The sequence below is a fragment of the Rhynchophorus ferrugineus genome, unplaced genomic scaffold (genome assembly GCF_030347505.1).
Source record: "Rhynchophorus ferrugineus isolate W39M unplaced genomic scaffold, kcgeb_rfMv2 rfM9, whole genome shotgun sequence".
NCBI classification, from domain to species: domain Eukaryota; kingdom Metazoa; phylum Arthropoda; class Insecta; order Coleoptera; family Curculionidae; genus Rhynchophorus; species Rhynchophorus ferrugineus.
The window spans coordinates 12,885,881-12,899,279 of NW_027472588.1; the positions used below are offsets into that span (position 1 = coordinate 12,885,881).

The 13,399-nt window shown below is 33.7% G+C and overlaps 2 protein-coding genes across 48 annotated transcripts in view; both read left to right on the plus strand.

The window, feature by feature from the left end:
* The window catches only part of LOC143202289 (basement membrane-specific heparan sulfate proteoglycan core protein), a 698,200-nt gene that overhangs the window by 165,510 nt on the left and 519,291 nt on the right, over window positions 1–13,399 (plus strand). The window lies entirely within an intron of this gene.
* LOC143202303 (ATP-dependent DNA helicase Pif1-like) lies at window positions 833–1,703 on the plus strand. The gene is made up of 2 exons (XM_076413756.1): window positions 833–891; window positions 954–1,703. Exons 1-2 carry the CDS (start codon window positions 879–881, stop codon window positions 1,586–1,588), a joined length of 648 nt encoding a protein of 215 aa, XP_076269871.1. The 5' UTR covers window positions 833–878; the 3' UTR covers window positions 1,589–1,703.

Below are 13,399 nucleotides of genomic sequence, written 5' to 3' on the forward strand. Positions count from 1 at the left end.
AAGCAGTTTGGCGAATATTTTCTTTTCCTATTCACCCGAGAGACACCCTTCTGTTGTTCACTTAGCTGTGCATTTAGAAAATGGACAAAGAGTGTATTTTACAGCACAGAACGCAGTACAAAGAGCTGCTCAGCCACCATCTACTACATTAACCAGTTTTTTTGAGACATGCCAAAACGATGATTTCGCACAAACATTGCTATATTCTGAAATGCCAAAATATTATACCTGGAATCAATCCTCAAGGAGATTTATACGACGGAAACAAGGAAAACCAGTTCCAGGATATACAGATGTATATTCCACCGATGCGATTGGCCGGATTTATTCAGTACATCCAAGCAATGATGAATGTTTTTATTTACGACTGCTATTAGTCAATGTACGTGGCCCAACATCATTCCAACAGTTACGAACTGTTGATGGTGAATTGTGTGGATCCTACAGAGAAGCCTGTCAACGTTTGCAATTGCTTGAAAATGACGCTCATTGGGATCAAACTCTCAATGATGCTGTAATATCATCACACACTCATCAAATACGAACATTGTTTTCTATAATCATATCTACATGCTTCCCATCAAACCCAATTGATTTGTGGATGAAGTACAAAGATTATATGTGTGATGATATTTTGTATCAAATACGGAATAGAATGGGAAATCCAAATATACAAATCAGTGAAGAAATTTACAATGAAGCATTGATTTCAATTGAGGACATGTGCTTGATAATGTCAAACAAACTATTAATTCAATTAGGCCTGACCGCGCCCAATCGTCCAATGCATGACGCTTTTAACCAAGAGTTGCATCGAGAAAGACTGTATGATCTCAACGCTTTGAAAGAATAAATTCAAACAAATCTTCCACTGTTAAATGAACAACAGAAGTATGTATTTGAAACTCTTATGAAAGTAACAAATGATGAAACTGGAGGGATTTATTTCTTAGATGCACCTGGTGGTACAGGAAAAACTTTTTTTATTTCATTAATATTAGCAACAATTCGCTCACAAAATAAAATTGCACTTGCACTCGCTTCGTCGGGAATCGCAGCAACTTTGCTTGAAGGTGGTCGAACAGCCCATTCAGCACTAAAATTGCCATTAAATATGCAAAGCAATGAAACTCCAACCTGCAACGTTTCGAAGAACTCTGCAATGGCAAAGGTTTTGCAGCAATGTAAATTGATTGTTTGGGATGAATGCACGATGGCACATAAAAAATCTTTGGAGGCTTTAGACAGAACCTTAAAAGATCTACGTAGCAATAATAACCGATTTGGTGGTGCAATGATTTTATTAGCAGGAGATTTTCGTCAAACATTGCCAGTGATTCCACGATCAACGCCAGCTGATGAACTCAATGCATGTCTAAAGTCCTCCAATTTGTGGAAACATGTTAAAGTACTTCATTTAAGCAAGAATATGCGTGTCGAGTTGCAAAATGACCAATCTGGAAACATATTCTCTAAACAACTCATTGACATTGGTAATGGCAAATTTCCTATAGACATGTTGACGGCTTGCTTTTGCTATGACTATAAACAAGTCCCAGGGGCAATCATTAAGTGTTTGTGGTATTAATCTAGAAAACCCATGTTTCTCACATGGTCAATTGTATGTTGCCTGTTCCCGTGTTGGAAAACCATCAGATTTGTTTATCTATGCGCCAGGTAATCAAACAAAAAACATCGTATACCACAAAGCACTACAATGATAATAATAATAATAATTATGATTCACATGATTAACAATAAAGCGATTACTTACTTTTCAATCCTTATATATGTTTTATTTAATTATTTTTTATTCACAACGCCCTATCACCAGGGTGATGGTTCTGTTCAGGAGAATTTTTTAAAATACGTAGGCACAAAAACTGCCACATTACAAATCTTTTTGACAGGACGAAGTCTGTCGGGTCAGCTAGTATATATATATATATATATATATATATATATATATATATATATATATATATATATATATATATATATATATATATCAGTATGGTTTTTATCGAGATCTGACCTATTTTTTTATTATATATATATACATATATATATATATATATATATATATATATATATATATATATATATATATATACAACAAAATTGTTTAAACTTGGTATGGCCATTTCGGAGAAGATCAATGACAAACACATGATTTATATAAGGCAGCGCCAAAATAATCTTCCCATCTGTTTAAAAATAGCCCCATGTATGAGTGGAATTTAATTCTGTAGGGTCTGTAGGCACTATTACATGTTTGCTTAATGTGATGATATTAATGTTGGCCATAAATGTTCTTTCGCTTTATAACCGGTTTGTTCAATAATTTTTGATGATATTCTATTAATAGTAATATTCAGACGATATATAAACGTATTCATTTTTAATATTAGCTCGCTGGTTCTGATTTTAATCGTATATGAATCGTCATAACCATTTATTTTGTCGGTTAGCCTTAATCCAAAGTCGATGTTGTTGATCAAACTAGGTTAACTACTATATCGGAAAAAAGGTTTTATAATAATCTATAAATTTCTCTATTTAGTCGTTTTTCTTTTCGTTAAATAACTATTAACTCCTTTTTAACCACTACATAGTATAAAACAAATTCGCCTTTTCTGTCCCTATATCTCTATGTGCGCTTAAATCTTTAAAACTACGCAACGGATTTTGATGCGGTTTTTTTCAGTAGATAGAGTGATTCAAGAGGAAGGTTTATATGTATAATACATGCATAATATACTAAGGCAACATTGCTAATTTTAGAGGTTTCTAACGTGATGTCGTAAATTAACCTATTTTTTAGGCTTATTTAGCAATTAGCAAAAACGCTGCCTAACCCTACGAGTTAGATCAAATTAATGTACTACAGTATTGTACACCATAAAAAGGTCTACAAAAAAGTCCGGGATGGTATATGTTTATCTTTTAGGGATAACTCACATTAACCATTTTTATTGTTTACTTTTTACGTGAGAAAATGGCTTATTTACGAAACTATTTTAAGCAATACGGCATTAATCCTTATCGAATTAAGTACCTTAAATACAGTGTGCAATTAATATAGATCAATATGGTTCCTTACAGCATGTAAATTAAACAAATATTTTCGGAGATATTACAGATTTAAAATTTGCGTTTAAAAATGTGTAATGTAATAAAAATTGTATGAATTTAGATATTCCAAAGATAGCAGGAAATCTTCATAGTAAGTAGAGGGGAAGAGGAATTGTTTTACTCCAAATTTAATGCGTGCAGGCCAAGGGCAGTAATGAATGAACTAAAAATACTGGATCGATTTCAATCATGTTTTCATTGAGTGACATAGGCATATATATTTTATGCCCGTGCAAAGTCGGAGCGGGCCGCTATGTTTTTATATACAACGTTCATATTTTTTCTGTAGTGTATTTAATTTAGTATCAGTATTGCACCCGTGCGAAGCCGGGGCGGGTCGCTAGTAATAAATATATTAAAAAATTTTAATAATTTAATAATTAATGTAGAAAATTAGCAATTGGTTAAAACATTGGTAATGAAGTAAGATTCTCATGATCACTATAGATGTCATCAGTAGATGCTTGGAAAATGGATTGTGCTGCTCTAATGTCTTGTTGGATATAAGTGAAGCTCCTGACAAAGTTCAGCATAACGAACTGGTATACAAATATAAAAAGACGCTTCCACATAGCCTCATCCTATCTAAATTGGGGAAGTTTTATGATTCAGTGTAATGATGAATATTTTACTTTGCATGGAATATTCTTGGGTGTTCTGCAGGACAGCGTACTAGTGGTATTGTACTTGATCTACACTACGGGCGTTCCAATTAGTGAGAACACGACCTATTCTGATGACAGCTCTATCTTGTCAGTACATTCTAGACCAGAAAATGTTTTAATGCAGCTTCAAGGCCATCTAATTGATATAGAAAAAGGTTTCAACCAACAGAATAGAGGCAAATCAAACCAAGTCTACTTATATTACTGCGAGGAGAAACTTGTTCGTCGGTAAAATTATATGTCGAAAACTTCCCACATTAGAACATGCTAAATACTGTGATCTTTATTTGGATCGTAGATATAATTTGGTAGAAATACATTTGAACCAAGCATAAACAGCTCCACAGCAAACTCTCTAATGGGCATTGGTAAACAGGTCGCCACTCTCCCTTAAGTAATAAGAGCAGAATGATGTGTGCAAAGCCATCATCAAGACATTCTCAACAACAAGACAACAAGCAACAGCATTAAGGAACTTGCTCAATATTCTTCAAGGAGTGACAAATATGTGCATGTATGTTATCTAGATTTTAAAAGGATAGATGCTGTGTCTACAGATGGAAGTTGTCCAAAAAAAAGTAATATAATTATAGGAATGTTCGTCGGGTCGGTCGGTCGAAATGTGTGGCTGCCGCTACGATTATTTGTCAGAACACTCACTACTATTTTTGGAAGGAATTTGCACGGGAACTAAAAACACTGGTTGAATCAAAGTTGTTTATTTTAACATACGATTGATACATGTGGTCGATGGGAGAATGGACAGGATATTAGGTTAAGGTGAAGGAAGTACGGTAGCGCTGTGGAAGTGGTACTGTTACAGCGGGACGGTGATAAGAAAAGAGAGCGAGACGTCGTCGTGATGGCCTTTTATACTCCAGAACTGCATGGTACCAATCCACCGGCGTTGCCAACCTTTGTAGTTGTTGATGGTGAATTGGTGGTGGCCTAAAGGGTCGTGGCGGTCGCCACATAACTCCCCTCCTAGTGGAACAGCCGTGGAACGTACCTATATGTGGTGCAAGTTCCGGAATTCACCCGCAATCACGCAAACAAACGCCCGGGGACTGCTGATGAGATGGGGATCCCAACCTGAGCGAGGAGTTTTACGGGATCAGCTGCCATCGGAGCTGTAGCAGGACGTCGTTCGTCTTGAGGCGTTTAGCTTTGTTTGAGGGTACCTGTAAATGTGTTAAGTGTCCCGTTTCGTGATGCGAGGGTGCTCATGTGTTGCTGGTATACATGATGGGCTTCTGTGGTTTTCGTCCATCAGGCTAGTCTCGTGGGATGTCGTCGACCACGTGATGTTGATGAGTTCCGTTCCTCGTACTATCCTTATATGCACGTGTCAAGCACCTGTCGAGTGGCTTATGTTGAGTTGATTTACCTGTTAGGCACTTTGATCACGTCGGGGTCACCAATTGTAGGAATGTTCGTCGGGTCGGTCGGTCGAAATGTGTGGCTGCCGCTGCGATTATTTGTCAGAACACTCACTACTATTTTTGGAAGGAATTTGCACGGGAACTAAAAACACTGGTTGAATCAAAGTTGTTTATTTTAACTTACGATTGATACATGTGGTCGATGGGAGAATGGACAGGATATTAGGTTAAGGTGAAGGAAGTACGGTAGCGCTGTGGAAGTGGTACTGTTACAGGGGGACGGTGATAAGAAAAGAGAGCGAGACGTCGTCGTGATGGCCTTTTATACTCCAGAACTGCATGGTACCAATCCACCGGCGTTGCCAACCTTTGTAGTTGTTGATGGTGAATTGGTGGTGGCCTAAAGGGTCGTGGCGGTCGCCACATAATTAACAAATAGTTTAGAATTTGGACAACGCAGTGGCTTATTGCTTTCAGACCGATATCCATGTCGCAGCATAGAGATGAAAATAAATGTTCTATCATAATCTATCATAGTTCCTTTATATTACTTTTGAAACGCATGTTTATAATATTTTGTATAGTTTTCCACCGACAGAAAATACTTAATTTCGTCCTTACTAACTTTGTTTTGGTTATGACAATTTTCTGTACATATTTTTATATTCGTTGTTGATCAACTGTTGAATGGGAGTTCATTTCACGAGATACACTACAACAACAAAAAAGTGAAAGCGATATCGCATCTTCTAATTTTAAACAAACATTCCGCTGCCAACTTTATATTCAATCATCCATTAAAAACCGCCGATGATAAATTATATATAATCCTAATTAATATTTTATAGTGGCAGCACTAAACTCATAGTAAAATTCTATGTCCCGTTCTGGCAATATTTGTTTTCTGAAACTAATCTTAATCGGATCGGGTATAAGTTCCGGACTATTTCGGTTTGATTGGTCGTAAAATCTTAATTAAACTTATAACTACCTTATAAAGATTTGTTTTATTTAATTCGATAGTAATTCTTATTGGTTGACGGTTATGGTGTTATAGAGGGGTTAGGTTTATGCTAATAGGGATTTGTGACGTTAAAATCATCAAAGACGGCATTTGGATGGGTGATAATCTGTAAAATATTGAAGAGCTTAGTGTTATTTGCATGACTTACATAAGATATTAAATAATAAGAGTGAATAATAGTATTTTATTTAGGTATACTGTAAGGTACCAATAAAATCATTTACGAATGTATAATTAAGTTTGTACGAAAATTGGTCTAGACTGACCGATTTTTTCTTATTCTCATTTATCATTATAAAAACAGATATTTCTAATTTAATATTGTTGTTTTTAAATTACTTATAGTTTAGATGTGAATATTTTCATTTCATTAAACTCTACTTTTTGGTTTTTTCGATGTTTTTATTTTTGGATGTACAGTATGACAGTGTTTTTTTTTGTTACATCTTACATTATATATGCTTACTACAATCTTAAGACTATTTAAGCTAAAGTTAAGAGTACAAGTGAAATATTATACAAGTTTGTGTCGTTTGATTTGCTTCAAAGTTCTTGTTGAAGCGCATGAAAGGAACACATGCTATATAGATGAAAAGTAAGTGTATTTTTCTCCTCTTTGCGCCAGTTTGTCTGCAAAGATACCATAACCTAGGATTAAACTAACAGGTCAATTGAAAAGTCCCCGGCCTGAGCGATAGTAGGCGCTATTAGAATTAAATCCATATGTTTTTTAGTTATTACTAACCCTCAAAAGATGCGTGTATAAATTTGACAGCTGCCGGATCATTAGTTTGTGAATTATAGCGTTTTAAGTGAAACAACTTTTATAACAAACAATATTTCGCATGTTGATAAAATATTGCTTTTTGAAGGAAAAAAAAAACGGTTGAATCAAAAACTTGGCTTGATTCCGAGTTTCCAGATACTGCCCCAGGAAAATCTATCATCAAGGATTGGTATGCTAAGTTTAGAAGTGGTGAATTGAGCACCGAAGACAGTGAACGCAATAGACGCCCAAAACAGGTTGTTACCGACGAAAACATCTAAAAAATCCACAGAATTATTTTAAATGACCGTAAATTGAAAATGAATGAAATACAACACTCTAAAGTTATCAACTGAACATGTACATCATATCATTCGCGAATATTTGGGTATGAGAAAGCTTTGTGCAAAGTGGGTGCCGCACGAGCCCGCTTTTGACCAAAAACAATGACGAGTTGATGATTTGAAGCAGTGTTTGAAGATGATCAAGCTTAATAAACCCGAGTTTTTGCGTCGATATGTGACAATGTGACAATGGATGTTTGTCCAATCGACAGTCATTCGAGTGGACTGCACACGATGAACCGCTCCAAAGCACGGGAAAACGCAACAGTCGGCTGGCAAGGTTATGGGGTCTGTATTTTGGGATGCGCATGGAATAATTTTCATTGCCTACCTTGAAAGAGAAAGGACCATCAACAGCGAATTTGAAGGACGAAATCGCCGAAAAAGTCCACATTTGAAGAAAAAGAAAGTGTTGCTTCACCAAGACAATGCACCGTCTCACAAGTCAGTGAAAACGATGGTAAACTTCCATGAATTGGGCTTTGAATTACTTCCTCATCCACGGCATTCTCCAGATCTGGCCCCTAGCGACTATTTCCTGTTCTCAGATCTCAAAAGAATGCTCGCTGGGAAGAAATTTTTGTCGAATGCGGAGGTGATCGTCGAAACTGGGGCCTAGTTTGAAGCAAAGGACACATTGTACTACAAAAATGGTATCGAATAGTTGAAGGGTCGCTATAATCAGTGTATTACCCTTGAAGGGATTTATGTTGAAGAAAAAAAATAATTTTACCAAAAAAATGTGTTTTGCTATGGTAGGCCGGGGACATCAATTTTAATCTACTGATGCTGAAGAAACAGAAACACAGTGTGCAGATATAAAATGGCGTAGAATTAAAGAATATAGGGAGCTTTGGGCATAATGTTGGATAGATGAAAAGGTGAGATTTAATGAGACAAAGTGTATGTTGTTGTCTTTGTATAAGCCTTTTAGCTGGATTTTTTCTCCTGGATCTGTACATTTTGCTCGATATGTTTCTTCGTACTCTAGTTACTTAACTTTTCTGTGTATGACTCTTGGTTTCGAAGGCATACTGGCCCTGCTTGATAGAAGGAAGGCTTAGAATGACAACTAAAGGTATACAATTTTACAACTAACTATATTGCTGTGTGGCAACACTTCTGATTTCCTGCTCGTTCACCAGTAACTGTATAGCTTCCAATTTGCTGTGATTTTAGTAACTTTCTTTAATTTTTTAAGACGAAATCTTAATAATAACATCGAAAATTTCCCATATCAATTTGATTTTGAGGTCATTGTATAGTTCGTCGTTGGTTACATGGCATAAACATTGGTAATTAATCGAAGCTCATAAGTTGCACCACATAAGTGCAAAAATAAGTTTTATAATTACTGAGAAGCTACTCTCGTAACAATATTTTCAAGTTCTTCTTTGATGCATTTCCAAAAATAAATGTTACACATGTAATTTTAAATTAAGCTAATTATTCACGGTATCAAAGGTGATTTGTATGCTAATAATTTGTTAATAGTTAGTGAATTGTTGTGTTTCAATAAAAGTGAAATTAAAAACAACAGTTCAAGTAATTTAGAAGTTATTGTAAGTTTTAATGATGATTGTCCAGCGTGAAATGATTTTATAGCATAGATGTACAAAGGCGAATTGCTTAGAATGATGTTAATGGTGTTTTTATGCGATATCTAATGACGTCAATAATATATAATTTTAAAGTACTAAAAACTACGCTATAAAGACAATATAATATATAAATAACTGTTATATTAAGTTTTTTAAGTTGATATTGTATAAGGATTAATAGATAATCCACAAAAATTAAAACTGAATTAATGATTATGAAACTATTTAATATAAATTTATCAATTAATAAAATAATTTCATTAACTGAAACTATTTCGAGTTATACTAGATCTAGAATTATTACAATCGTTAATTATACTAAACATGATAAAGAAGTCAATCAATCTATCAATTATATGATAAGTATGAACGAAAAGGGAACATTTAAAGGCATTCGTCTGACAATTTAAAGATCAATAAATAAAAATCAGTAAAGCTTCCTTGATTTAGTCTTAAAATATGGTAGTGTCAAAAAAATCTGACCTCTTTTGAACCAACCTTATTATACAGAAAACAGAATCAACCGAATTCATGAAACGCAATATTTCGGGAGAGAAAAAAACACATCTCTGTTACTGAAACTGATTTATTGTATATAATATTTCATTTTTTTTCTAACGAGAAATAATTTTTATTTAAATTTATTCCGCCGTTGCTTAACGAAGTGGAAATGTATCGAGATTTAATCGAATGGGTTCAGATACTCGACGAAGATTAGTCATGTTCACCGATACTGATCTTTATCTGTTTAGAGTAGATCAACCGGCGTTGGTTTTGTTCTTGTTTGGAACGTTTTGAGATGGGAGTATAAATGTTGGGACAAAAACAAGCAGTTAATTAAATAAAATGTTGTGACTATGAAGGAAAAGGAAACAATCAGTAAGATTTATAACTGAATGTAGTCAAATATAACATTATATGGCCATTATTACTTCTCATTTGTACTGCGGATAAATCAGTATGTCATATGCATGTTTTTCGCAAACTAAGATTAAACTGTAGTAACTTATGCTAAAATTATTAGTAACTTTAATAATAATAACTCTAATAATTTTGTGTTTTTCTCTGTGTTCTGTAGTTGTTTTGTTTTAACGTTTAGTTCTCATTTCTATCTTTTCTATAGGTCTTAGGCAGAGATATATCTTTTGCCACAATGATCGTGTTGTTTGAATATGTTCCAATCATTGTTTATTTACCTTTTCATGCCATAACAATAATTGGCAATAGTTCCGCGATATTAATTTACCCACATTTTACACGATAACATCTGGAAAGTAGTTTAAATAATAATGATGCTCAAACAAGGAAAAAAACGTCACATGTCACTTCTATCTGTGACCTACTGTGAGATCTTAACATCTTAAGTCATCCTGGAATATGATTTAGTCGCAGACGCACATTAAACATGTATGTCAATGCGCTTTTTGTGGAAATTTTTCAATAATCCGGATTAAATATTATCAACTTCTAGAATCCTTTTAGGATTGGGGTTGCTATCAATTTCAATTCCAATTTCCACTGGAGAAACCAGCTTTATAGCTGTGTCAAGCTCATAAATTGGTGATGTGCCCATTGCAGATTAAATATTGTTCAGTTGCAATACATTGGCTTGATGTAAATGTGCAATTGGAAGAAAAAATATAATTTCTTTGTTAATATAAATGTTTGTTACTACTAATTATAAAACTGGTAACCTAAGAGAGTTTTAAGTAGATTTTCTCGAGTTTGTTGTTAATAAGAGTTGTTAACTAGCCCAATATTCAAGTGTATATGTTTTCATACTAGTAATACTTTATATATTTTTACACATCAATATATGACTTTACCTTTTATCACAAACAATACTTCTGAGAATATTTTGAAATGTTAGTCTATTTTAGTCAAATATTATTCATGTTCACGCAACTATATCGATCATTGATCTGTCCAGACAAAATCTATTCGCTTTTTTTTTAATCAAAGAATTTTGAATCGTTTTACACAAAAAAAAACGAGAATTTAATTAAGCAATATAAAGGACAAAAAAAGTAATGCAAGTCATTAGGAGCTTGTAGACGATCCCATGTAAATCGATGTTTTATAATATTAAATGGCATTTTACCATATTTATTGCCGTCGGCCATGGTTCATTGATCGGTTTGATTATATATGGCAACGAGAGTCCGTTTGATTTTATTAAATGTCCTTTTATTAATGTAATTTTAGATAGATATCAACTATGAAATTCGTGTATTGTTCGTTGATCAGATAACAGATGGCATTTTAAGCCATGAAACAATAAATTAGATTTACAGTTATCCTTTCATTTACTATTTACGGTTAAAAAATACTTCTGTGATTCATTCTTTGTAGTTTCATTATTTAGTAGCCTTATTTGCTCTTGTTAATTTTGCCATATAGTCATAGTGATTTGTTTTGCTGAATAATCTTTTGATTTGTTAAAAGAGTGAGTCATTTTAGTTAGTTTTTTTTCATGGCTCATTCTAATTTATATTATCTTTCTAAAATAAGAGAGAAGTGACAGAAAAATGCACTGGGAATCATTTTAGATTATGATCTCGGATACTATGACCACCATTCATCTTGAGGTCTTAAATCTAGAGATAGACGGGCGAATATAAGCAAAATTCAAATCAGTTTTGTTCGTAATTTGAAATAAATATGAAAAATATGCATATAGATGTAGCAACATCGTCTAAATGCTATACATGATACATGTACATATACATGTACATATACGTTGATATGATTTCAGGATTTCTCTTGATAAGTTTTGATACAATTAAGACTATAAACTACCTATAATTTATTGTTTCAATAAGATTTCCATAATTAGCTAATAATTAGATAATTATAAATACACTTTCCTTACACATGGTTCAATCAGTTCAGTCATTCAATAGGCTCGACAAGCATTGATTGTTTTGTTCTTAGCGAATCCCAATTAATTAAAATTAAGTTAATAATTCCAAAATTGTATGGTAATTCCTATGGAAAGCTTTTTCGCTCAAGTGTTTGCAACATTTACTTATATTAAAATATTTATATATATTGATGGTAAAATATCTGTGTTTTTCTGTCGTTTATTTACCATGGAAATATGTATATATCTTTAATTTTTCAAATAAATACTTAATCCCAATTGAAACTGTTCAAAAGCCGATACAGATTTCGGCTTTATTTCAATAATCCCCATGGATTTTACTAAAAAAAGAGAACGGGCTGCAAATATATTTGTCGATTGTTCCACGCCATATAAATATATTTACATTTTCAGCTGGGTTACCATCTAAACTCTGTCGTTTATTTACGGACTTTCTCGCAATTTTTTTTTACTATTTTTCTCTATTCCAGTTTAAAATTGTTGGATGGATTTTTTTTTGTTTTTACGTATTCAAATCAATCGGCGAAATTAGAAGAGACATTAATTTTTAGCTAGAATCATCTGAGTCAGCAGGAAATACAGAGCAAGGCTGAAATATCGATAACAACTTCTGGCATTATTTTTTTCCAGCATGCATAGTTGATGGTCTTAAGTCAATATTAAACTGTTTTCAACTTCCGGTAACCGTCAACGAAGGATCTGCTTTCATACATTGTATGTTAAGATGCGACTAAACGTGCCCCGTAGATAATATGGTTTAAATGTTGCTATTATACCCTGATCTAATGGTTGCAGAAGCGAAGTTGTGTTGGGATGTAAAAATTAAGGTATCCGCGCTCCTTTAAGATGTCCGGGCGCATTGTTAATAAGTAGAAATACGTTAAATTTTGTTCGTACCTTTTTATTGTTCAAGAGCCAAAAGGGTAAACAAACATAAAGGCGTTACAACAAAACAAGTATTAATCGGTCCTTACCTAACTTAAAAGTGAAAACCGGAACCCCGGATAAGCGAAATCACAGTTGGTGAAGCCGTGCATAAGGAGGGACTGCTTACTACAAAAAATCGCTATCGGTTTGCGTTTTAATAAAGTTTTGGTAAAGGTGAGCGTTATTTAATTTAATACATAACAGGGTGGCGTTGCGATATGATAAAGCCCGGGTACATGTTGTAAAACCTGTTAAAATATCTAGGAACTGTGAAATGGTTCTAGCCACCTGCTTAATTAATAAAATTTAAACGATTATCATTTGTTCATGATCATCCTTTGCTTAAACAGTACTTCCACAATTTCAATACCATCAGGCGATATACAAAACCTCAGATTTTTTACATAGATATCAAATTTTTTATAAAAAAAACTTGGTTTATTCCCAAGACCCTAAAACAACAACGTATTGATTTATCCTTTAGGATTGATTAAGCAGCCCCTTTATCATTTTTTCATTTATCATGTTTTTTGTTTCCTCTTCAGATTCGATACATGTTATTAGGGTAACATTTGATTATTTTGTATATATTTGATTACTGGTTTTCAATCACCAGATGGTCTGGTTACTTGAAACACTCCATGATGAAAATTTCCGGAAATATGGAGTAA